The sequence below is a fragment of the Hemiscyllium ocellatum genome, chromosome 3 (genome assembly GCF_020745735.1).
Source record: "Hemiscyllium ocellatum isolate sHemOce1 chromosome 3, sHemOce1.pat.X.cur, whole genome shotgun sequence".
NCBI classification, from domain to species: domain Eukaryota; kingdom Metazoa; phylum Chordata; class Chondrichthyes; order Orectolobiformes; family Hemiscylliidae; genus Hemiscyllium; species Hemiscyllium ocellatum.
In genome coordinates, this window is record NC_083403.1 from 21,377,900 (window position 1) to 21,405,350 (window position 27,451).

Here is a 27,451-nt window from a genome sequence, read left to right on the forward strand (position 1 = left end):
TACAACAAGATGATAGATGTAAAATAATATGGAGAAGTGCATAGTTATGCAGTCTGGTAATAGCAGAAAAACTGTAAATTACTGCCCAAAATTTTTAAATTGTCTCTGGCCTCAAGGGAGGTGCCAGAGGACAGCTAATGGGGTACCATTTTATAAGGTGGTAGAGCCTAGGGGATTACAGACCAGTGAGTCTAACATCATTGCTAGGAGCTCTATTGGAGAAAACTGTGGGGATAGTTAGAATTGCTTTGAAAGGGAGGTCATGCCTAACAAACCTGGTTGAATTTGGAGGAGGTGACCAAGTGTTTGGATGAAGATAGGGCAGCTAATGTTGTTTGCATGGGTTTCAGCAAAGCTTTTGATAAGGTCTGACCTGGCAGACTGATAAAGAAGGCAAACGATTATGGGAACTAGGGTAACTTGGCAAACTAGTGACAAGAGACCAAGGGTAGAAAGCGGTTTGTGTGACTGTAGCTTGGTGTGCAGTGGCTTACCATAGGGATCACTACTAGAGTGGATTGGAGGAACAAGGTTTTCACCAACAACGTGGTGGGAATGCTCTGCCTGGAAGGATACCTAGGCAGAAAATCGCTCAACCTTTTTTTAAAAAAAAAAGTACTTGGATGAGCACTTAAAGTCTCATAACATTCATAGCTATCAGCCTAGTGTGAAAAAGTGTGACTAATATTTTTGGCGATACAGACTCGATGGGCTTCTTCTAGATGGTAGAACTCTTTTTTTTACTTGCAAGTAAAAAAAAAATCCAAAACTAGGGGCATAATCAAGCCAATAACTGTTAAATTCCAATAAAGAATTCAGGAAGAATTTCTCTACTCAATGATAACAATGTGGAACTTACCAATACATGAAGCTATTGAGACTTTTAAGAGGAAAAGAAGTACATTAGAAAGTAAGCAACACAATAGATACAGGGCGATTTAAAGGAAGGTGAATGAAGCCCATTTTAAAAAAGACCTGATGTAATGAATGGTCCATTTCAGCTCTCTAACATTCAATGTAAACAGTAAAAAGAACAAAATATTGATTATCAGCACAATATTCCATGGCAACAGCAGTCTCCAAATAACAAATCAGAATTTCAGAGAGTAATAGAAAGAATGTATTCAATAAAAGGTGTGAACAGACTTGCTCATGTTGTAATTTTGATAAACTGCAGACAAAACCTTCTGAATTCTCAGACTATATGGAGGTGAATTTTTAATTAAAACAGAGAATTTCTGTTTTAAATTATCAATTTAAAAGAAACTGGAATGCACAAGATTAAGAATGAGATTCACAATGATTTTGGTAGCATACTGAGGAAAACAGGAGTTTTCCTTTATTTAAAAGATGGATTTCAATCCACGAATTATGAACTTGTTCGATAATACATACACTATAAAATTAGCATAGATACCTGAACAGAGTGAATAAACAAACATTTATTCATCAGTAATTCATGGAAATCAAACATTTAACCGAAGTTTAAAAGTCATCAAGTCATTTCCATCTGTCACCGCCAACTCAGATTAATATTGTGGAATATTTATTTTGAACTGTACACAGTAATAAATGGGTATTCTCACAAAGAGTACACAGTGATTATGATTTTTGTATTCTTAAAAACCTCTTGAATTATTGCAGAAACCTTGTCCCACTCCAGGTTGTCCAGTCCACATCCGATCCTGCAGAGAAAAGAACACTGCTCATAACAATAAATTATAAACAGACCTTGAGTTACAAAACATTATTAGAATGAAAGAATGCTAAATTTATGACACTATATATATCACTTGCTATATCATGTATTAAGTTACTGAATCCATATGCGGGTTAGCAATAGATCATAGGCCAGGTCAGAATGAAGTCTCAATGAACTGAAAGTAAAGTAACATGGGGCACACCAAATAGGTGTCAATGAACAGAGGAGAAAGAAGAGGAAAAAAATTCAATCACAAACTTACAAGTTTTCCTGAAACTGCCAGCAGTCCAAAAGAAAAATTAAGTAAACTCAGCAATGGAAGCCCCCCAGAAGAAAACAAAATCATCAGCACACAACTGCATTCTTGTGATGTGGGCCCCATCATGTCCATATGAACCTAACTGGATTACTTGGCTTGTCCAAACATACAAATCAGTCCTCACCCATTTATACCATGGCTTCCACTGATCGATTAAGAAATAGCACTATATACTAGTTACTGTAAAACAAGTCAGTTATTAAAAAAGAAAACCCTCTTAAAGTCAGTTACTGCTGTTGCAGACATTTTATTGGATTCTCTGTATACCATCCACTCTTTTGTAAGCCTTAAATGAAGAGTTCACAAACAAAATCAACTATAGTTTATTTTCAAACCAAATTTCATCATGATCTTTAAACTTCAAAGTTTTGAATAGCTCTTCAAAAGACCAGTTGATTGCACACTATTACTGAAGCCAGTGAGCAGAGTCTACTTCACATCCATATAGATTGTTTTATTGAATCATCTGTGCTTAAATAACAGTATGAACAGAGCATTCTCAGCTTTCTATATTCCTATTACCTTCCTTTAAAATTTTTCTTCTACTTTTTGCTCACACTAACATGCTATAGTAACCACAACATTGTTGAGGACTTCATAGTTGCTATGTGTGAGGTAACTTGAGGTTGCAAGAATGATCCTACTCCATCAAATACATGGTTAATAAACTGATTTTAAACAATTGCGTGAATGCCTTTCTAGCCTGTGGCAACTGACACTATTGATGTCTCTGCTTTCTTTTTAACAATCCCTGTTTAAACGAAAAAAAATCCCTATTTTTATATCTCTAATACATTCTTCAAGCATTCAACTTACACGTGTATTCCGTCAAATCTTAACCCTTACATTGCGCATCTTCTCAAAGTGCTGTACAATGTCAAGTCAGGAAATTAAAGTTGGGCATGTGTCAAGGGCAGCAAAGGAAGTAGCCAGGGGAAATATGAAGGCTGGAGGCAGTTGGCGGAACCGGAGTAAGCATGACTGTTGAGAAATCTGATCAGGATGAGGCTTTAGTGCACTGGAGGATACAAAAGGAGCATATATTCATTTGGACAAGATCACGTGAATGAGAATATGTGGGGAACAGAATACCAGAACCTCAATTCTGGAAATGTTCAAAGTTGTGAAACATTCCGGATAATGTTTTGGTTTAAATCTAATTGATCTAGAGTACAAAATAGACATGATAAAACTGTGATAAAAGCAACAAATTCAAAATTTCCATCATTTATTACTTGGGCATTGATATTTGGAGGACTCCATTACTCAGGCAGTGGTTCTTCATGGCCTTGAGGCTGCTCTGGAGATCATCATAAATTGGTTTATCAGATGCCACCTTTTTAGTGATCTATAGAAGAATCAAACCATTCAGATCAGGCAAAAGTAAACATAATGACCAGGAGATATTAAAAAAGTAGAAATCTTCTTTGTCCTTAAATGTACTCCATCTCACAATTTAAGTGAATTTCAGAAAATCATGTAGTTGAGGAAAATATTTCAATGTTTTATATTGCATTTATAATTCAGCAATAAATTATCATCTCTGAATTAAGCCATGCAAATGTGTACAAGAAACAAAGCTGTGTTCAACAAAAACAGTAGAATATTACATGAGCACTACTGACAGAAATACAAGAGAAAGCAAGATACATTTGACAGGTTTATAGTCAAGTTGTGGGTGAGATTGAATGCTACAAGTTTAAGGAGTTATTTTCTGGTTAAAACTAAAAAAAATAGCAATTATTTTAAGCAGCTCTGGGGGAGTATAATTAAAACTTGTTAAAATCATATGTGCAGTGTATTTTAAAATAAATTTGGTATTTCTGTTGAAGTTTTGATATTAAGTGAAAATTTATTTTCTACATTATTTGGCACATTTCCATAATATTTAGATAATTTAAATGATAAATAATGATTCTATTATTCAATTAAAAATATGGCTGAATCCAATACCAAATAGTAAATGTATCGCTGATCTTTCTGCAGCACTGCTGCCTCCCCAATCTTCTTTTCTGGAAAGAAGAAAGAAGAAATCACTAATTAAAATTATGTTACAAATTAAATAAAGATGTAGAACAACTTTATAATGTAAAATTAATTATATCATTTCATTACATTAGCAAATAGAAACCCACATTTAAGGAAAGAGACCAAATATGAAGTTATAATGAAGTTTATGTTCAATCCTGTTGAAGACATAGGGAACCTTCCATTTATATTATCAACTGGACATATTTGAGTGGGTAATGCTAGAGGTCATAGATAAGTTGTGCCCTCATAAGCCAATAGCGAACAAATTTAATGCAAATTCAGGCAATATAGGTAACCTGCAAAATGGGCATTAACTCTGTAGCTGAACAAAAGTTTTCTACGAAAAAAAATTGTTCTTTTCATTTCTACACGTTAGTCTATACCACAGTGAAGGAACAGTGATATTTGTTTCATGTCAGTGCATGACTTGAATGGAAACTTTCTGGTGCTGGTGGCCCCATGCATCTACAAGCAGTGTCCTTCTAGGCAGTAGAGGCCATGGGTTGGCATTTCCTATTGAAGGACGTTAGTAACTTGTTGTAGTTGAACTTAAGGATAGGACACACTGCAGTCATCATGCAATGGTGCTAGGAGTAAGTGTTCGAATGACCGTGGAATTCATGATACCTGGGTGATTGTGACTAAATACTGGGAAATCCACAAACTGAAAACAGCACTGCAATGAGCTGCTTATGATGATGGGTTTGAATAAGTTTAACTTGTAAAATTCTTGCAAATGCAAAAGCTGTACACTAGAGATTTGTTGACTTTAGCTCAATGTGTAGCCAGGTGTTCAACCTCCCTGTAGGTTAACTATTCTCAGCATCATTACTGTGGAAATTTCATCCGCCTTCATAATAGCTTTTGCTTCAAGTGATAAAGGACCTATTTATACACTGGTATTTCAATTAAGATTAGAAGAAAATAATCTTTTCAGACCTGTTGATTATGTAATGATATTTATTGGTCTGAAAAGATAGATTATATATTTTGCTCAAACTTTACTTGTATGTATTTTACAAACCAGGCAAGAATTATTAATTTAGCTATGGATTCTTATATCATTAAGAATTCATGTACGTTATTTTAAATTTACTTTCTGGTTTGATGTCAAGCCTTTATAAAGGATTGACTGGCAGTAAATTTAATCAGCCCAACTTCAGTATTTCAACTGTAATTGAATTCTACCTGTAGTTCTACTTCATAATGCAATAAATATTGTAGATTAAATTAATGACACTGAGATCATGTTCCTACTATTTATTATCAGATGCAATGCTGTGAAGAGGTCCTAACAGAGAAAGGAGGAGTCTTTCTTCCTAACAGCTGCTGACTGATTTACTTTGCAATCATAGCATTTTGCATTTTTATTTATGTTTCTAGCATTCTATATTTCTTGTCTCCCAACTTCTTTTCTCAGCTCCTGAACAAAAAGACTTCCTTCCATTGAACCAGGTAATTCTTGTCCGATTTTGGAAAACTTGGATCAGGTTTCCAAATATTTCAGGATGAACTGAATCATTATGCTATGGCCTATAATTGAAAGTTGGGTGAGAGAATGGGCACAAGTATATGATCCAACACAAGAGGTCCAGGATTGAGAATTGGATCCTTATTTCTATCATGATGGCTAATGGAGTTGTGACTGTGGTAAAAATACTGGAAGAGAAAAAAAATGGTAATAGCCGATTCATAAATGTTCTTCAGAGAAGGAAATCTGAGAGAAAAGTAGAGGTAAAAAAGGAAGAAATAAGTTCAGTGAGCAGGGGAAAGCTGAAACTAATAAGTCTGCCAGGGGCAGGCATCTTGGTTGATTTTAGGATGATAGAAGTAAGCTGTTCAGGGTTGGGGTACAATAAGGTAGGAAGGTCTCCAGAGGAGATGTCAGGTACAGTTCTGGAAAACAATGGCTTGATATTCAGTGATGGGGTCATGATCCACAGGAGAAAGTGAGGACTGCAGATGCTGGAGATCAGAGCTGAAAATGTGTTGCTGGAAAAGAGACAGCCTTTTCCAGCAACACATTTTCAGCTCGTGATCCACAGGATATAGGAAGAAGCACCCATAAAAGGGTAGCGGTTGGCACATCAGATAATAATAGTTCTATCAAACCTGCTGACAAGAATAAAGTCAAGAATAAACAAGAGTGAAAATCCAATGCATTTATGCTGCATGACTGATTTCACAACCTATCATTTTACAATGACTTGCCTATTGATGAACAGCTCCAACTGTTTATTGAATTGAAATTATTGTTCACTCAAGTTATTAGTACTTCATCAATGTTTAAATTCATAAGCAATTTGCTGAAGTAACCTCAAAATGTGCTTGATGCTTCTGTATCAATAATGACATCATTAATACATAGAAAATAAAGTTGTCAATCAGTATACCTCCTATATTATGACCATGGTGAATAATAGATTAAATAGACATGGATGAGGATGGGCAAAGCTGGCAGCTACAAGTTGGCACTGACAATAATTGGGGCACATTGGATATGATGGCCAGATTGTCACAGAATGGCATTGAGGATAGGAGGGGATCAATTGGGAATGGGTACAGATGCTTGACAGACAACTGTGGGACAGGAAGGGAGTGAGTGGAGGGATGAGGGCAGGAGTGATGTTTTATGTTTAATCTTTATGATTCAAATCTGTTTGAGCACTGAGGTAGGCTTTCTGCTCAGCCTGCCTTGGGAACATAGCAGCCTCTTAGCTCTTCTTGGGTTACCCGGCCCAGCTCCCAACCGAATCAATATCCTCCCCCAACCCCTAAACAAAAGATTGGAAATGCAAGCAGCACATTTTAAGTTGCATTTGTGAAGCTGGGATTCCTCTAATCTTTGTGCACAGACCCAGGAATGAAAATTGGAGTACTGAAGAAACTGAGTGCAACTACTTATTACCAGTTTGAAGCAGCAGTTATGTAAGCCTTTAAGACATGATTATTTAAGGGCCTGAAAGAGAATTAGGAGGTCAGTGGTGCAGGAGAGAAAAGAAATGATATTGAAGAGAAGAATAATGTACACTGAGTTGATTGAAGATTGAAACACATTACTGCTTCTAAAAGGAAACAGTTGCTTGATTGGATTCTCAAATTGGAAAGACATTGGATGGATTTTAAAAAACCTTTGCAAATCAACAACATACCCACTTCTTTAAACTGTTGTTCATTAAAGTGACTTCTGAAATTTTATTGTCTTACTCTGATTCCGCAGCTCATCAACGCATCCATATTTCTTCTTGAACAAGACTGCTATGCCCGCCTCCATTTCACAATCTTCACTGATACAATGTGCGAGTGCATCCTTCTCTGGGCAGGAGAACAGATCACCTTTGAGATAACGAATCTCAAAGCTCTGCATAGCCAATTTAAAAAAAAGTGTTATATGTTAACCATACTTGGAAGATGTGCTATTTGTGAAAATCTTTTTGATACTAGAATTTTTTTTAGTTCAAAGCATCCAACAAGTTGTCGTTTTGGAAAAGGACAAAGACAACAAGAAATTAAAAGTGCCATTCACATCAGGGATCTTATTCACTTAAACCCATGTTATTTTGATCAGACTTTTCTTGATAAATGGAACTAGAAGCCTTTTTTGTGGCCACTCAGACAAGATACTGCAGAGAGTTGCAGTTAACTGAGCACAACATCCATTTCAAAAGTCCCTTAATTAAAATAAACTGATAACTTTTTTTGCTAAACAGCATGTTTCCATGTGTCAATTAATTTAAAATACTGTATTGAACCAAGGATAAAGAGCCAAGTAATCAGTGGGACCCATACTTACATTGCCCTCTTGTGGTTTCTCTGAAGAACTAGTCATTTTATCCTTTATTCCCCAATTTAGATTGTCCTTCCTTCAAACAGAAATATAAATATTCTGTTAACTATGATTTAATTCAGTTGTGGATCAGTGTCAGCAAATTCAATGATTCAGAATGATGTTGATTAAAGTCTCACCCCAAAGACTTCAGTTCAAAACCTACATTACAGAAGTACCAAATAGGCCAGTGCTGTCAAGGGTGCTACCTCTTAGTTGACATGATATAAAACACTGAAATGAGACATGGATAATGATGAGAAAACTGGGAAAATTGCCTGGAGATGACCAGCAAGGAGCTGCACGATAGCGAGAACAAAATGTACCATTTTCCAACGAAGTATTGAACAGTGAAGCAAGAATCTGAGCAGTGAGTGTGAGATGTGGGCATTAGCATACATTGACATCTCACATTCATTTGCAGTTTCTCATTCACCCAACTACTGGATACAGACAATGATTCCCAACTGGAAAAGAGATGGATACCGGACGACTCCAGCTTGGCACTTCTCTCCAGCTTTGGGCACATAGAATCCCTAGAGCACTGATAGAGGCTATTTGGTCCACTGACCTTCCTAAGAGCATCTCACCCACCCTACTGCCCTACCCAATCCCTCTAATCCTGCATTAAATCATGGCTAATCCACGTAGCCTATACATCCCAGGACACAGTTGGGCAATTTAGCATAGCCAATCCATCTTAACTCCACATGTTTGCCCATTCTGTTGTCATGACTGCATATAACCCAAACTACAGACATTGGCATCCTACTGCGCTACATCATTCTGACACATTTCTGATCTAAGTACAATATTTCTACACTTCCATATTACACTTTAAAGCAGAACAGCAGCTTCTATTGAAATGCTGCTGAGAGGACAGTATGCATAGGGTACCCATCTCATGGATTTGACGAGGGTGTGCACATCTCCGGGATCCTCATTTCCTCTTCTGTGTCTCTTATTTTGTCCTTGTTTAGATGCACACAGCATCCCAGCATTATCTAGACAGGCAAAGCTTAATAGCTCACAGTACTTTGTTTTTACCATGATGCATAGCTCAGACAAAGCCAGGTAGTTTTTCATGCTTGACCACAAGTCGAGCACCCAACGAACAAAAAGTCTGTTGATTTCTCAGCAACAAACCCAAACAAACAGACAGGACACGTCCAGAAACCCTAGCCACTTTCCCCTACATCAAAAAGACATCTCAGAAAGGACTGCCAGACTACTCAAACCTCGTGGCATCATGGTAGCCTACACACCCACCAACACACTAAAACAGCAGCTAAAGAACTTGAAAGATCCTAGACAGTCAACAAGCAAAACTAATGTCATTTACAAAATACCTTGCAAGAACTGTAACAAACACTACATTGAACAGGCAGAAAACTAGCCACCACATACATGATCAAGTAGCCACAAAAAGACATGACCCACTCTCACTAGTATCTTTATATACAGATGAGGAAGGTCACCATTTTGACTGGGACAACACATCCATCCTAGGACAAGCCAAACTGAGACACACAGGAGAATTCCTAGAAGCATGGCATTCCAACCAGAACTCGATCAACAAACACATTGACTTGATTCTATTTACCACTCTCTGAGAAAAAAGAACAGGAAATGACATTAATGTAGGAAATGACATCACTAACCCAAGGAAACCGAAACACACAAAAAGTAGGCCATACCACAAGGAGGAGCAAAAGTAGATAATTTTGCCCCTCAAGGCTCTGCCACCATTCAATAAGCCATGGCTACTTTGTTTCTGCTTCAATTTTCACATTTCCATCCACCCCAATATTCCTCGATTCCCCACCCCCATCTCTTGCTCAAAACCTTAAATTATGTACTGTGCTGTATGACTGTATAAAGGACCAGAAAACACAGAATCAACTAATGCAATCATTTTTGTCCATATTACCCAAAATGCATCAAAACACCACTCACAATCTCCATTGCTCGAAGTATGTTTGGTGTTGAAATTGCCGAAGAATGTTGTCTGGACATAATTTTATAAATAGATCTTACGTTAACTCAATTATTGGCAAGTTGTACAAGATAAACTTCTGGGGAAAAGTATCCACAAATCAGTAGCTGTGTAGCTAGCAATACATTCACAGCATGAATATTTGATCAACTAAATTATGCACCATTTTGTTTTTACTGCTAGTTTATGCTGAAGCATTCACTCCCATCACTGGACAGAAAAAAAATACAGAAATCCTTGGATTAATTGTGACAGTTGTCTGGGAGCTGCTTAGAGAAAGGCTGAGTGATACTAGGCAATATCACAAAGAGCAGGGAGGAAGACAAAACATCTGAAGCCTAGTGGACAGCTGCAGCAGCCATAGAATTTTAAACCATCCCTTAATGAGCCATGTTAAATAGAAAAGTCAGCTGTCAGGTTCACATCACCACATGGGACAGGCTTGATTTAAAAAAAAATGAATACCCCTTCTTCAGAAAAAGACAGACACAAGAAACTGCATACTAATACCAATATATTAAAAAGGAGCACAAGGAGTCCTTCCCCCAGGGTGTGGAAACAATTCAATATTTCTGTGAAATAAAACCATAACATCCTTGAAAAACAGTATGGCATTGAAAATACGAGTGGAGTACAATGATGGCATTGATAGGAATTAACTGGAGCCAAGATGCCAATCATGGTTTTTTTTTGTATATAAGTGATTGTGTCTTAATGTGGTGTCAAATCACTTTCAGATATCCTAGAGTGGTGAAAGACATTACATAAACACAAACTTAAGTTTCTTTTTCAGCATGACCCACAAAATAGTTGAAAATAAATTAAGTTAAATTGCTGAAGGAAACTATTTAATCTATTTTTCAGTAGATTACAAATAACATTCTTCTTGCACATTCCTGTGACACTCAGACAGATCTGCTGGTTTCTATTGACAGTATTCAGAAACCGGCCATGGAGGAAGAATATAATATTAGTTAGGTGGTCTGCATTTCCTACCTCCTCCCCATGAGCTTCTACATTCTACAATGTTTTGTACTCTAGATTTTTTTTTTGTTGCCACGTTCAGGACTACATTTATGTACTGCTGGGTCTTTATGAGTTTTCATACTTCTTTGTGTTAGGTTCTTTTTCTTCAGATTCTTATACACTTGATGCAACTGCAATACGTCAACTTCTGTGAACAGCTAAAATTTCTTAAGCAAATAAAACTTTTGGAGAAACCATTAACACTGTCCTCAATGCTTGCGGAGCTGTGTCAAAACATCTCCCTAAACAAGGGGACCAGTCCTTCCTCCTTTATACAATATTTTACATCACAGTCAGTAATGCCCTCAAAACAACTCCCAGCCACTCCCCCCATAGTCACATGCCACTCAAGACACAATGTAGTGACAGATTTTGCCATTAAGGAATGATCTAATCACATTGTTTCTGGAAATTATCAAATCACTACATTGTGTCTTGAGTGGCATGTGACTACGAGGGAGCGGCTGGGGGTTGTTTTAGGGCATTACTGACTGATGTAAAATCTTGTACAGAGGAAGGACTGGTCCCCTTGTTTAGGGAGATGCCTTGACACAGCTCCGCAAGCATTGCAAACAGTGTTGAGGGTTTCTCCAAAAACTTGTACTTGCTTAATAAATTTTGGCTGTTCTCAGAAGTTGGCATATTGCATATAATTTTTTTTTTAAAACTGCAGTGTGTTGTTAGATTCTTAACTGCAATGTTATTATTTCTGATTTACCGGAGACAGCTATGTGAATTTTTATATTCTGCCTGCAAGACAGAATCTAAAACTACACTCCCCCTCCCAGTCATCCAATTTCGTACAGATCAGAAGAACAAATTAACCCCTCAAAATCTCATTTGCACTTTACAACATTTGAATAGGAAAGCTTGATCAGATCATGTCAGCAACTGTTTATATACTGTACCTCCTAATGATTCTCTGCCTAGAAAAACAGTAGCATAAAATTTTTGTCCTTTTAACAGAAACAAGAGAGCACTGATACAGTACACACTTCTTGACAATGTATTAACTCAGTTTTCTTACTATTGTATAGTTCTTCCCTGCTATTGCACTATTCCCTGATTGACCAATGTTCTGTAACTGAAAATGTGTTGCTGGTTAAAGCACAGCAGGTCAGGCAGCATCCAAGGAACAGGAAATTCGATGTTTCGGGCCAGAGCCCTTCATCAGGCACGGTGGGCGGCACGGTGGCACAGTGGTTAGCACTGCTGCCTCACAGCGCCTGAGACCCGGGTTCAATTCCCGACTCAGGCGACTGACTGTGTGGAGTTTGCACGTTCTCCCCGTGTCTGCGTGGGTTTCCTCCGGTTTCCTCCAACAGTCCAAAGATGTGCGGGTCAGGTGAATTGGCCATGCTAAATTGCCCGTAGTGTTAGGTAAGGGGTAGATGTAGGGGTATGGGTGGGTTGCGCTTCGGCGGGTCGGTGTGGACTTGTTGGGCCGAAGGGCCTGTTTCCACACTGTAAGTAATCTAATCTAATCAGGAAGGGCTCTGGCCCGAAACGTCGAATTTCCTGTTCCTTGGATGCTGCCTGACCTGCTGTGCTTTAACCAGCAACACATTTTCAGCTGTGATCTCCAGCATCTGCAGACCTCACTTTTGACTCAATGTTCTGTAACTATCAAGTTGAAAAAAAATTTTTTTATCAAAAGCTTTCATTTCAGAGAACAGGTTGGAAGCCAATCCACTCCAAAAATTCTGCTCATGTTTTAACAGTGAAAGCATTTTATTATAGTAGCTGAAACAATAACAATATTCATAAGATAGTGTCAATTCTTTCCACCTCAAAATGCTGAAGGATTGTATAAACAATTCCAGGAGTCACATTTTTGCTAATTGCACTGCTTGCATCAAGTTTTGTTAAGATGTAGACATTTAGTTTGAGATGTACAGTTTACAAATAGGTAAATAGAGTGACAAATTACCTGCATACACCTTTAGTGGCACAGGTAACATGTGAAAAGAAAATTCAATTACCTACCCTCCATTCCTTTAACTTGACGCAGAGAACTGTTACAGTGCCAAAGGAGGGCATTTGCCCTACTGTGCCTGGACTGGTTCTCTTCCCTACTAGAAATTTTTTACAATAACCTTTTCTTCCCATATCCTCACACATCATTTCTATCCACATAATCAGCTAATGCCTAGATGCTTCAATTGAAACTGGCTCTACATTTCCAGGCAGTGCATTCCATACCCTAACTACTTGCTGTGTGAAAATGTTTTTTTTCCCCTCAGCATCACTCTTGCTTTATTTCAACATGACATTAAATCTAGTTTGGGTGCCAAGAATGTACTGAATGGCTTTGCAAGAAAGGTGAGCATGAAGAATTAAATGAAAGGAAACATACATATGATCCTAAAACACTCAGATGCATGAATGAGTGGTCCCAGCTCATAACAGACTAAATAAGACACCATTGATGATAATGCTAGGCTTTCTTAAAATTTACTAATCTTGAGAAATTAAGAAATGAACTACCACAGAAAAACTCTATCCAAGTTCATAAAAGCAATAATGGAGAATTGCAAGACTGATTAAAATTGAGGCTTTTTATAACTAAAAAAGGGAAGAATGTGGAAGCATTGGAAAAGGTGCAAAGGTGACTTACGAGGATGTTGCCTGGTCTGGAGGGCGGGTCTTATGATGAAAGGCTGAGACACTTGGGTCCGTTCTCATTGGAAAGAAGGTGGCTAAGAGGGGATTTGATAGAGACATACAAGATGATCAGAGAATTAGATAGCGTAGGCAGTGAAAGTCTTTTTCCTAGGATGGATGACGTTAGCTTGTACAAGGGGGCATAGCTACAAATTGAGGGGTGATAGATTTAAGAAAGATGTCAGAGGCAGATTCTTTACTCAGAGATTGTTAAGGGCGTGGAATGCCCTACCTGCCAAAGTAGTTAACTCAGCCACATTAGGGAGACTTAAATAATCCTTGGATAAGCACGTGGATGATGATGAGATAATGCAGGGGGATGAGCTGAGAATAGTTCACAGGTCAGAGCAACATTGAGGGCCAAAAGGCCTGTTCTGCGCTGTATTGTTCTATGTTCTAAAACAGAATCAGTGCAACAGTTACATATTACTGGTACTCTGTGGCAGAGAAGAAATAGCAAAATTGTTCTAAGCCAGGATAGTGTATGGCTTAGAGAACATGAGGGGGGTGGTGTTCCTATACCTCTGCTGCTTGTCCTTCAAGGTGGTAGAAGTCACAAGTTTGGAAGGCATTATTGATTCTGTTCCAGGACTTCTTGTAGCTTCTTCTGGCCTGTCAATTGCTTCATATCCTTGGAGTAGCTAATTGGCAGGACAGCCATGCTCTTCTACCAATTTATTTACACATTCAACTTGTCATTTTTATTTAACTGCAACTACATCTTGTGTTTTTGAACATTCTATCAAGTGTGCAATTACAGTCCCTTTCAATTCAATTTTTCTTTTGAATGCCTTCCACTCCAGATGTTTGACACTTTCCTGGTTAGGCAGGTCACCAATTGTTCCAGTAAAATGCACTCCTGGTTTCAATCATATCTCCTCAAAACTATGGCTTGGATACCTCAATTCTGACATTACTCAAAAAATGAGTCAGGGATCAGATATTACTCGAGAGTTCAGGACTTACAAAGTTTTGTTTACAAATTGAGAAGTGACATATCTTGCATGTGAGCCACCACTATACGACCACGATAAGATATATATGACCCAAAGAGGATAGCCTGCAGTCCCCGATTGGACAAGTAGAAGGAAATAGCTGAGTCTCTGTGGCCTACTGCACCAGCTTCACCCATCTGCATATTTCTCAATTGATTGAGGTGTTAAGCTGCAGAGACCATGAATGCACTGGGATGTGTCCTCCATCTATTTCATCTTTTCCAAAGTGCCTAATTATGACCTCACCAGGCAAACACTGTGTCTCAAGCATTCGTTCAATCATATTTTCAAATATGACTCAATTAGCCAAGGACAAGTGCCCAAGATGGATACTTCCTTTCCAGTTCCTAGTCTAGGAGGCCATCCCTTTGCTTTATTCTTTTCAAGGATAGTTCTTTACTTCAGTTATTTAGATGTGGCATGAGATCCCATACATTCTCATGGTCAGGAATATTTACTCTTGTGCTAAAAGTTACATCCATGGCAAAGTAAACAGGAGTTTGTGAAAAATCCTGGATGTACTGTTGTGTGTGTGCACCAGCTCAGACAGGCTAAAGATTTCTTTGAAATGAAAGTTTTTTAAAAAATTCAATTACAGGATGAGGGCATCACCAATTAGGGCAGCATTTATTGTCCAGAAGACATTAAAAGTCAACCACATTACTATGGATGCGGAGTCAAATGTAGGTTAGACCAGGCAGAGATGGCAGTTTCCTTCCTTAAAACGACATTAGTGAACCAGATGGGCTTTTCCAGACAATCAATATGGTCATCATGAGACTACTCATTCCAGATTTTTATTGAATTCGAATTTGAATTCCATCATCTTCCATGGTAGAATTTGAACCCAGGTCCCCAGAGTATTACCTGGGTCTCTGGATGAACAGTAAGCCATAATATCATTCGGCCATCACCTTCCCGTTACTATAATGCTTATAACATGCTCTACAAAGTCTGGCAATGCTATAATACCTTTCAGCAAAGATAGCTCCAAAATGAACATATCCTCAGTCATAGTAGTCATCTCTATTGTCAAACCTTATGACTCACATGAGATGGGATGGCATGAAAAGACATGACATTAGCCTGGTTGCCTGCCATTAACCTCGAAATGACAATGGCAAACTCAGCCTTTTCAACCTTGCAAATTCCAACAATACTTGGGAACTTTTAACAAATTGGGATAGCTGTCCCACAGATGTCAAGCAACAGCCTAAGATGTAGTCATGAATCACATCTAATAGGCAATGTCCCAGACACCATCATCACCTGGTACATCCTGTCACAAAGGCAGGTAGCAGCATGATGACAGTTATGAGGGAGTTGCCCTGGGTCATCTCATCATTAACTCTAGAGCTAATAAAGTCTTGGCAACAAGTCAAACATGGGCGAGGGAACCTCTTGCTAATTCCTACCTCCTAGTTTCCCCAACCCTGTCACATAGCCAATGAAAATCAGTACTCATATTGAACACTAAATAATGGAAACACTGAGGATGGCAAGGGCCCGTGATGTGCTCTGGATAGAAGACTTCAATGTCCATTGCCAAGAATAACTCAGAAGCAGCATGACTGATTAAGCCCTAATAGATACAGCTGCTGGACTGGGTGGGTCTTCAGCAGGCAGTAAGGGGAGCAAAAAAAGAAAGCAAAACCAGAATGACTTCACTCTCACCAATCTACTTGTCACACATGTATGTTCCCCTTCGGGAGACAAAGTTCATCTTCGCCGTGAGGATATTTTCCACATTTTATGGAAAAATCACCATGCTAAAAATCAATTTAGATTTCAAGCAGGTCCATCACTTCTTAACAGGAGGCACTGTAATATATTGACAGCAGACATCTATTCAATCACAAACTGTAATCTCATGATTTTGCAATCTCCCACTCCACCAAGGCAGGGGACCAACCAGGATGCAGAAAGACTTCAGGAAGGCATTCCAGGTGCAGCAACAGGTATACCTAAAATAAGGTTTCAACTGGGTGAAGCTCCTTGCATGGCTAACAGTGAAAGCAGCATATGATAACAGAGCCATACAATCCACAACCAAGAGGTGTAGATGTGGCAAAACTGCAGAGTCCAGTTGTGAATGGTGGTGGACAATTAAACAACTTACGGGAGGAGGATACACAAAATTACCATGTGATGGAGGAATGTAGCACAATGCAACAGAAAAGACTGAAGTAGTTATACAATCTGCTGACTGTTGGCATTGAGGTACTGAGTAGATGATCCATTTCAGCCCCGTGAGGTACCAAGCATCACAGATCCCAGGCTTCTACCAATTAGATTCACTCAAGCCACATAAGCAGATTAAGGCATTGGATATTGCAAAAGTTGTAAACCCTGACAGCATTCTAGAATTGGCATTGAAGGCATGATCCAGAACTAGCTACTTCCCTCGCCAAATTATTCCAGTACATCAACTGGACTGGCACTTACCCAGTAATGTGTCCAAGTACATCTTGTCCACAAAAACAGGACAGATTGCATGTATCTAATAATCTACTTGTGATCAAAAGAAATGAAAAAGGGCAGTCAACAATACTAGCAAGTGGCATTTGTTCAGCAATAACCTGCTGATTGGCCCTGCTGGATCATTTGAGTGTTTCTGAGCTCCTGATAGAACATAGAAAAATACAGCACAGTTCAGGCCCTTCGGCCCTCGATGTTGCGCCGATCCAAGCCCACCTAACCTACACTAGCCCACTCTCCTCCATATGCCTATCCAATGCCCGTTTAAATGCCCATAAAGAGGGAGAGTCCACCACTGTTACTGGCAGGGCATTCCATGAACTCACGACTCGCTGAGTAAAGAATCTACCCCTAACATCTGTCCTATACCTACCACCCCTTAATTTAAAGCTATGCCCCCTCGTAATAGCTGACTCCATACGTGGAAAAAGCTTCTCATGGTCAACCCTATCTAAACCCCTAATCATCTTGTACACCTCTATCAAGTCACCCCTAAACCTTCTTTTCTCCAATGAAAACAGCCCCAAGTGCCTCAGCCTTTCCTCATACGATCTTCCTACCATACCAGGCAACATCCTGGTAAACCTCCTCTGCACCCGTTCCAGTGCCTCCACATCCTTCCTATAGTACGGTGACCAAAACTGCACACAATACTCCAGATGCGGCCGCACCAGAGCCTTATACAACTGCAACATGACCTCAGGACTCCAGAACTCAATTCCTCTACCAATAAAAGCCAGTACACCATATGCCTTATTCACAGCACTATTTACCTGGGTGGCAACTTTCAGAGATCTGTGTACATGGACACCAAGATCCCTCTGCTCATCCACACTACCAAGTATCCGACCATTAGCCCAGTACTCCATCTTCTTGTTACTCTTACCAAAGTGAATCACTTCACACTTAGCTACATTGAACTCCATTTGCCACCTTTCTGCCCAGTTCTGCAGCTTATCTATATCCAGCTGTAACCTGCCACATCCTTCCTCACTGCCTCACAGCGCCAGAGACCCGGGTTCAATTCCTGACTCAGGCGAGTGACTGTGTGGAGTTTGCACATTCTCCCCCGTGTCTGCGTGGGTTTCCTCCCACAGTCCAAAGATGTGTGGGTCAGGTGAATTGGCCATGCTAAATTGCCCTACTGTTAGATAAGGGGTAAATGTAAGGGTATGGGTGGGTTGCGGGTCGGTGTGGACTTGTTGGGCCGAAGGGCCTGTTTACACACTAAGTAAACTAATAACAAATGTTGTCCCTTTTGGTTCAAGGAGGGGAATAGAAACAACCCTGTTAATTGTAGGCCAGTGAGCCTGACTTCAGTTGTGGGTCAAGTGTTGGAAAGGATTTATCATCATCTAGAAAGGAATAATTTAATGAGGGATAGCCAACACATTTTTGTGAGGGGTAGGTTGTGCCTCACTAACCTCAGTTCCTTGAGAAGGGACCAAATAGGTGTATGAGGGTAAATTGGTTGATTAGAGTATATAGATTTCAGTAAAGCATTTGGTAAGGTTCCCCATGGTAGGCTATTGCAGAAAATACAGAGGCATGGGATTGAGGGGGATTTAGTGGCTTGGATCAGAAATTTGCTAGCTGAAAGAAGACAGAGGGTGGTGGTTGATAGGAAATGTTCATCCTGGAGTTCAGTTACTACTAGTGTACCACAAGGATCTGGGGCCACTTGTTTGCCATTTTTATAAATGACGTGGATAAGGGCATAGAAGGATATGTTAGTAAATTTGTGGATGACACTAAGGTTGGTAGAATTGTGGATAGTGCCAAAGGATATTGCAGGTTACAGAGGGACATAGATAAACTGCAGAGCTGGGCTGAGAGATGGCAAATGGAATTTAATGATGAAAAGTGTGAGGTGATTTACTTTGGAAGGAGTAACAGGAATAGAGTATTGGACTAATAGTAAGATTCTTAGCAGTGTAGATGAGTAGAGAGATCTTGGTGTCCATGTACATAGATCGCTGAAAGTTGCCACCCAGGTTGACAGCATTGTTAACTCAGCATATGGAGTTAGCTTTTATTGGTAGAGGAATTGAGTTTTGGAGCCATGAAATCGTGTTGCAGCTGTACAAAACTCTGGTGCAGCTGCACTTGGGGTACTGGATACAGTTCTGGTCACCGCATTATATGAAGGACATTGAAAGTATTGGAAAGGGTGCAGAGGAGATTTACCAAGATGTTGCCTGTTATAGAGGGAAGGTCTTATGAGGAAAGGCTGAGGGACTTAAGGCTGTTTTTGCGAGAAAGAAAAAGGTTGAGAGGTGACTTGGAGACATGAGAGGATTAGATAGGGTGGACAGTAAGAGCCTTTTTCCTCAGACGAGGATGGCTAGCACAAGGGGACATAACTTTAAATTGAGGGGTGATAGATATCGGAGAGGTCAGAGGTAGGTTCTTTACTCAGAGTACTAAGGGTGTGGAATGTCCTGCCTGCAACAATAGTAGACCCGCCAACTTTAAGAGCATTTAAATGGTCACTGGATAAACATATGGATGAAAATGGAACAGTTTAGGTCGAATGAGCTTCAGATTGATTTCATTGATCTATGAAATCATCGAGAGCTGAAGGGCCTGTAATGCGCTGTAATGTTCTATGTTCCAAATACCAAGAAATGGCCATCTTCAGGTGAGTGAAAATTTCAATTTGGCATTCAATGACGTTAGTATCCCTGAATCCTTCACTGTTAAAATTAGGAACCGGGAAGATTATGGTGTGATGCTAATGTCACTGAGCTCGTAATCCAGAACCTTATGCTCATGTCCTCAGTACCTGGGTTAAATCTAATCAAGGCAGATAATGAAATTATAAATCAAAATCTAGAATTTAAGAAGTCTAATGGCAATCTTGTAACCACTGCTGATTGTCATAACAACTCATCTGGTTCAGTAATGTCTTTTGGGGAAGGAAATCTGCTATGACTCCAGACCATAGCAATTGTGGTTGACTCATAACTGCCCTCTGAAAAATAATTGCTGGGCAATAAATGCTGGCCTTGCCAGCAACACACACATCCCATTAACAGATTTAATTTGTTCTACTCCCAGAAAATGCATGTTGCTGGTTGGGTAGTATTTATTGTCCATCCTTTCTTACCCTCAAGACCATGGCAAGCTGCCTTAGAATAGAATAGAATCCCCACTGTGTGGAAACAGGCCCTTTGGCCCAACAAGTCCACACCAACCCTCCGAACAGCAACCCACCCAGACCCATTCCTCTACCCTATTATCCTATATTTACCCCTGACTAATGCACCTACCCTACACATCTCTGAACACAATGGGCAATTTAGCACGGCCAATTCACCTAACTGCACATCTTTGGATTGTGGTAGGAAACTGGAGCACTCTGGGGAAACCTATGCAGCCAGGGGGAGAATGTGCAAACTCCACACAGTCACCAGAGACTGGAATCGAACCAGAGTCCCTGGTACTGTGAGACAGCAGTGCTAACCACTGAGCCACCGTGCCTCTTAAATGCTACAATCTGTTTGACATAAGCATGCCCACAAAGCCATTAATGAAGGGAATTCCAGGATTTTTAACTCCGTGAAATTGAGGAAAGGCAATATGTTTTCCAAGTCTGAATGGCCAGTAGATTGGAGGTGAATTTGTAGGTGGTGGCAGTACCATGTATCTGCTGCCCTTGTCCTTTGACACACAATGACTGTGTTTGGAAGGTGCTGTCTAAAGAGCCTGGCAGTGGATCTTGTGGATGATATACACTATTATTAGTGAATGTGTTGGTGTTTGTGGATGTGGTATCACAGGTGGGCCACCTTGTTCTAGAGATCAAGTTTCTTGAATGTTTTTGGAGCTGCATTCATTCAGGAAATTGGAGAGTATACCAAACTTGTGGCTTGTAGGTGGTGGACAGACTCTGGGGAGTCAAGAGGTGTGGTACGGATTACATGATTTCTAGCCTCTGAATCACCCTTGTACCCATTTTACTTTATGGTTGTTCAGTGCAGTTTTTGGTCAATAGAAATTAAAAGAATCAAAAACCAAATCATAGGAATATTCTGGTGAGAAGAACAGATCTGAAGATGGTGAATGATAATCAATTGCAAGTGCTGAGTTACACACTTCAATTCAGAAGAATAGAAAGTAATATTTTTCACCCCAACAAGAGAAATGTCCGGGTGAAGGATGAGACAAATATGCATACATTCAAATCTTGAATAATTCTGGTCAAACAGTAGAAAGTGAAATCCTGTACAGTCACCAAGGTGATAATTTCCCTCAAATAAATCTCATTCAGTAGAGAGGCCAGTACCCTCAAAGGAGAATTTTAAAAAAATAAGATTCTAGAGCTATGGAGCATAATGGGATTAGTGCCAGACAATTCAATAAAGATATTAGGAAGCACTTTTACATACACACACAAAAAGTAGTAGACATTTGTAACTCTTTCAAAATAGGAAGTGGATTCTAGATCAGTTAATTTTAACGGAGATAATTTTTTTGTGTTATGCAAAAGGTACTAAAGAGATATGGGTCAAAAGGCAGATATATGAAGTTAGACCACAGATCTTATATACTTAATGGTAAGGTCTTGGGGAGTGTTGCTGAACAAAAGACCTCAGAGTGCAAGTCATAGCTCCTCAAATGTAGAGTCCCAGGTAGATACGATAGTGAAGAAAGCATTTGGTATGCTTTCCATTATTGGTCAGAGTATTGAGTACAGGAGTTGGGAGGTCATGGTACAGCTAGACAGGATATTGGTTAGGCCACTGTTGGAATATTGCTTGCAATTCTGGTCTCCTTCCTATTGGAAGGATGTTGTGAAATTTGAAAAGGTTCAGAAAAGATTTACAAGGACGTTACCAGGATTTGAAGATTTGAGCTAAGGAGAGGTTGAATAGGTTAGGGCTGTTTTCACTGGAGCTTTAGAGGCTGAGGGATGAACTTAGAGGTTTATAAAATCATGAGGGGCATGGATAGGGTAAATAGAAAATGTCTCTTCCCTGGGAGAGGGAGGGGGTCCAGAACTACAGGGCATAGCTTTAGGGTGAGAGAGGGAAAGATACAAAAGAGACCTAAGGGGCAACCTTTTCACACAGAGGGTGGTGAGTGTGTAGAATGGGTTGCCAGAGGAAGTGGTGGAGGCTAGTACAACCGCAACATTTAAAAGGCATCTGGATGGGTATATGATTAGGAAGAGTTTGGAGGGATACGGGCTGGGATATCTGGTATGGACGAGTTGGACTGAAGGGTCTGTTTCTGTGCTGTACCATCTCTGTGACTCTTAAAAAGAGACCTTGGAACGCAGATTCATAGTTCCTTGAAAGTTGAGTCACAAGCCAGGCAGGATAGTAAAGAAGCTGTTTGGCATGCTTTCCTTTATTGGTCACAGCATTGAGTATAGGAGTTGGGAGGTCACGTTGTGGTTAGGCCATTTTTGGAATATTGCGTGCAATTCTGGTTTCCCTCCTACACGAAAATGTTGTGAAACTTGAAAGGGTTCAGAAAAAATTTATAAAGATGTCACCAGGCCTGGAGGGTTTGAGCTATAGGGAGAGGCTAAACAGGCTGGCACTGTTTTCCCTGGATCATCTGAGGCCAAGAAGTAACCTTATAGAGGAGCATCAAATGGGTAAACAGGCAAGGTCTTTTTCCCTGGGATGGGGCACACCCAGAACCTAGAGGGCATAAGTATAGGACAAGAGGGGAGAAATTTTTAAAAAAGGGACTTTTTTTAAAAAAGAGGCAACTTTTTCATACAGGAAATGGTACATGTATGCAATGTGCTGCCAGAGGAAGTGGTGGATGTTGGTACAATTACAACATGTAAAAGGCATCTGGACTGGTGAATGAATAAGAAGGGTTTAAGAGGGGTATGGGCCAAGTTTTGGCAAATGGAACTAGATTAACTTGGAATATCTGCTCATGGACAAGTTGGAAAAAGGGTCTGTTGTTCCATGCTGTACATCTGACTTTATCAGACATAATCTTATTAATAGCAGTACAGGCTCGAGGGGCCGAATGACCTGTCTCTGTTGGGTGTGAGATTTCAAACTATCCGCACCGTTTGAGTCGATTCTGAGCCAAAAATGACTTTATAGACGAGTGTCCTTGTAGCAAACATTCCACGTTGCCATTAATTGCGCAACGTTCCTCATTTATTTCATCAGCTAACTTGTCTGCTGAGGAAATATCTACAAAACAAAATTACGGTATCATTGTCCACCAACAGGATATATGCCCTTTCACCAACACGTAAAACAGCAGAAGAAAACGGAACTTTACACTCCCTGATTTGGATAATATAAAGGCTGCGAATTAAAGAAATATTTCCATTTCCTGTCAGCGCCATTTTCTCAGATAATTTTAAGTGCGTTTTCGGAATAAACAGCGTCGCTGAACATCGCTCATAATTCAAAAATGTTGGAATCACTGGCAGTGCTCTAATTTCTTTAAAAACAAACCAAAACACTCCAACTTCTAAGTTGCGAACAACTCAAAAAGGAAACAGATTTAGGTTTTAGTTAAGTTGACCCCACCCACGTACCTAAATAACCGCAGCTCGCCTATCAATATCAATCCGCGACGAACTTCCCCCTCTGCGCCCGCGCGCACTCTTTTATTTCCCTGCTTCTTCCAGAAACATCCTCCGAGCTTGGCGTCAACCGAACCTGCTTACCGGAACTAGCTAACCCGTCTCCCACAGACTGACATATCTATTAACCAATGGAAAACGGGGCGCCGCTCTATTTACTTCAGGATGTGCAGCTGCCTATCAATGCCATGTAGCCAATGGTAGAGGGGAGGGGGCGGTATTCCGTAGGTATCAGGTTAGGTTGAGGCGCGGGCGAGGGCTCATTCGTTTCCTCTGTGTAAAATCGGTAGAGAACCCTGTCACCATCGCTGCACTAGAAAGCGTCGAGCGCCATGTTTGTGAGGAATAACCACAGCGTGTGAAAATTTTCCTTTTTTTTTGCTCTCGCCAACCAAAATCACCAAGAACAAAACCGGCGGAAAAAGAGGGGTATCAAACTCTTTAGAACCAATACGCAAACAGTTTAACCAAATAAGAACTCGCGTAAGATTGAACGCTCTTGTGTTTTTTTCTTAAAAAAAAGAGAAAAATCTGTTCTCATCAAATTTACCGTGAGATTTTTATTTATTTATTTTTATCAACAGTCACACCAGCAACGTCTCAGTGAGACATTCTCTATCAGTCTTGTACTGTTGTGTGGGGAAAAATGGCTTTTGAAAGCCTTTTCTCCAACCCCCCAACCCCAGTTGACAAAAATGATGTTCTAAACATGACAGAGTCTGAGCTTGCAGGGAACGAAAGGTCGAGTAACATTCTTATATATCAACCATTCTAAAATTATTTTTTAAAAATAAGTTTAACATTGCCATTCTTTCGCTCTCTCTCTCTCTCTTTTCTGTCTCTACCTGTTTTAATTTTTAACATTTTTCTTTCGAAAAAAAATCAGTTCATGGGAGGTGAATACTATACAATTTGTATTTTTCTCTCTTTCTATTCTCTGTAGATTAAATGTTTTGCTTGGGAGGGCTTTCACTCGCCCTTTTAAAAAAAAATCAACAGTTAAAACGTGTGCATGCTTGGCTTTTTAAAAAAAAGGAAAAAAAATCATTCCACTTTTTTTTAAAAAAAAGAACACTGCTCAGCGTGGTAAGTTTTATCAAACCAGGGAAGAAACCATTCCTTTATTTATTTTAGGAAGCCATTTGATTTATAAGTAGTAACGAGGTTGAAAATGTTTTTGTCTTAATTTTCGGGCCCGTGAAACCTCTTCTCGAAGTCGGGTTGGATCCGGTTTCATGTCTCATCGGATTTTAGCCTCCATTTTGGCAATGAATCTTTATGTAAATCAATGGCGTGACCGACATGTTAACGTTCAATTTGTTGCCACCACAGAAATACCCATGAGCACAGAACAAAGAAGTCCCTTTCCAAAAACTAATTGCCAAAAAAACAAGCACCATCATGTGGATTTTTTAAAAAAAAAGTCGGTAAAGCTAAATGATTCGAACATTATCCTTTCACCTCGATGTTTTTTTTAAAAAAAACGATAATACAATGTTTGCACTCAAAACTGTTACATGAACTTGTCACAGTAATATTTATAGCAGCGCTAAAAAAAAGCCCAAGAACATTACTTGGCGTTCGTTGTTTCAAAAGTGAAGGGAAACTTAGTTCAAAAGACAACTACTAATTCGTTACCGAAATAACTTATTTCAAACTTTTAAATAATGCGTATGACTTGTTTAAATATATTTGCAGATCTTTTGCATTTAAACCTAGTCTGCACTTGTTTAGTACTAACACAATTGAGTACATTTCTGTACTTGATTAATACTCTAGTGCAGACAACAGACTGGGACCTTGGCAGTATAGCCACAGAAGTAATTTATTTTTTTGCATTCCCCAGATGTGAAGGTAATGAGGTTCAGTGAGTTATTTTAACATTAGGCATAGATTTGGAATATTGAATCTTTTTCCAAAGGATTAGTGTTAGACTAGTATAGTTTCAAAGCAATCAGTAGTTTATTGTAGCGTTTGGTCATTGTTTTATGCAAGGGTAGTTGATAGGTTTTTTTGCAGCTGGCACAGAATCTACATTTGAGTTTCACCATCTGCAATCTAAAAGAATAGCTATTCATTTGTTCCTCATTATAATAAGTCATACAGTCCGACAGCATGTTATTGAGTCTCCCCAACATTCTGGGATACTAATTTGGAAAGTTCCTGAATGATTCGAGCAAGGGTTGGTGTTCTGAATAAGATTCTGTTTTGATCATGAATGTACTTTGAATCGGATTATCCAGTGATAATTCAGAACTCCAAAAGTTATGTTTAGTAATTCAATTTTGTGACTGGCAGAGAATAAAATGTACTATTTCAGTGAAGAAAGAATACTTTAGTATAGAGGGATTTGGGTGTCCTTGTATATGTATCACAAAAAGTTAAAATACTTGTCCAAGTAAGGAAGGCAAAAATAGAATCAAAAACAGAAATTGCTGGAAAAATTCTGCAGGCCCAGCAGCATCTTTGGAGAGAAATCAATTAATGTTTCAAGTACAATAACTCTCCTTTGAGCACATGGGCAAATGGAATATTGCCCTTTAATTCAAGGGTGATGCTGTATAAAGAACTCTACACTGCCTACTACACCTGTGGGGGTATTTGAGAGATTGCATTGTCAGCAGTTTGGTGTCATTAATTGACGAAGCACAGACTTGCATTGGAAGCAATTCAGTGGAGATTTACTAGCTTGACTCCTGGGATGAATTGTAGACTAGAAGAATGAGGATTGATCTTATTGAAGCAGTGTAGGTATTCAGGGGATACTTCCCTTTCTGAGGGAATCTAGAGCTTGAGGATGTACTTCCAAAATATGGGGTCTCACATTTTGGCAATTAGGAAGAATTGATTTTCTAAGAGGGCTATGTTTTTGGAATTGTCAGTGAACCTTGGTTTTTTGACCCTTTGAATATATTGGAGACCAAGTTCGACAGGTGTTTCGTTAGCAGTGGAGTCAGGTTATGGCAAACATGCAACAAAGTGGAGTTTCAGCTATGACCTTGTTTGTTGAATGATGGAGATGCATGGTGCTGCTAAATGGCCTATCAGTTTCTTGGGGTGTTTATGTGGTGAGAGTTTAGCTATTAGGTAGATTTTGAGTTCAAAGCAGTTATATTTGCTAGATCTCAATTTCGAGCATTGAACGATGACCATGAAAACTGCCAGATAATTATTAAAAACAATATTGGTTCATTGTCTGAAGAGAAATGAAACTACCATTCCATGTCTGGCTTGCATGTGACTAACGTCCCATCTTTTGAATCTTAATACCCACTGATATGATATTGCAAGCCCTTTTTTCCTCAAGCCATTGGAAATTAAATATTTTGCTCTGATTTCAAGTCAAGGGCTTGAAAGAACGCATCTTTTAGCTCTTTTGTTATTGACATCACTACTAAACGTAACAAATGTTCATAATTCCTTTTACAAATGTTTCACTTTTGAAAAGGAGATATCCTATTAAATCTGATATGTCAGTGTCATTTCTGGCTCGCTGTTAAAAGGCAGCGCAGATAATTTGGGCAATCATATTCCCTTTCACCATATTTCCTCATATATTTGTTGCTAAATATTTGGTGGATATGTGGTAAGAAGCCATTACTTAATGAATTGCAGTCAGAGAAATAAAGTGCAGAAGAATATCATTGGTTCTATTGAATTTGTGCAGATGTTAGCTTTTTAAACAAGAGTCATCTGCTGTAATGTCTTTTCACTGGTCATTCCCATAGAATCAACCATAGGTAAGCTGAAAGCTAAAATTTCCTGCTCAGTCTAAGATAGGTATTTGTTTGGGAAATGTTTTGGAACTGTTGCAATTTGATTATGGATCTACCATTAGGTTTG

The 27,451-nt window shown here is 39.3% G+C and overlaps 2 protein-coding genes across 6 annotated transcripts in view; one reads left to right on the plus strand and one right to left on the minus strand.

Moving 5' to 3' along the window:
• Positions 1 to 1,422: 1,422 nt before the first annotated feature.
• LOC132836596 (ADP-ribose glycohydrolase OARD1-like) lies at positions 1,423 to 23,692 on the minus strand. Of its 3 annotated transcripts, none has more exons than XM_060855992.1 (6): positions 23,561 to 23,692; positions 7,846 to 7,915; positions 7,260 to 7,413; positions 3,975 to 4,033; positions 3,257 to 3,369; positions 1,423 to 1,685 (listed from the first exon to the last, which is right to left on the minus strand). In XM_060855992.1, exons 2-6 carry the CDS (start codon positions 7,879 to 7,881, stop codon positions 1,583 to 1,585), a joined length of 465 nt encoding a protein of 154 aa, XP_060711975.1. In that variant the 5' UTR covers positions 7,882 to 7,915; positions 23,561 to 23,692; the 3' UTR covers positions 1,423 to 1,582. The 3 variants fall into 3 exon arrangements, with proteins under 3 accessions (XP_060711975.1, XP_060711967.1, XP_060711983.1); XM_060855984.1 differs by lacking the exon at positions 23,561 to 23,692 and adding an exon at positions 13,518 to 13,597; XM_060856000.1 differs by lacking the exon at positions 7,846 to 7,915.
• Positions 23,693 to 23,903: 211 nt separating this feature from the next.
• The window catches only part of LOC132830998 (zinc finger CCCH domain-containing protein 6), a 60,331-nt gene continuing 56,783 nt past the window's right edge, over positions 23,904 to 27,451 (plus strand). The window contains exons 1-2 of one of the 3 annotated variants that reach the window (XM_060849014.1): positions 23,904 to 24,091; positions 24,193 to 24,349. In XM_060849014.1, the coding sequence (XP_060704997.1) occupies positions 24,255 to 24,349 (95 nt within the window). In that variant the 5' untranslated portion in view covers positions 23,904 to 24,091; positions 24,193 to 24,254. Of the gene's footprint in view, positions 24,350 to 27,451 lie in introns of all 3 variants that reach the window. The other 2 variants (XM_060849023.1, XM_060849031.1) reach the window with 2 other exon arrangements.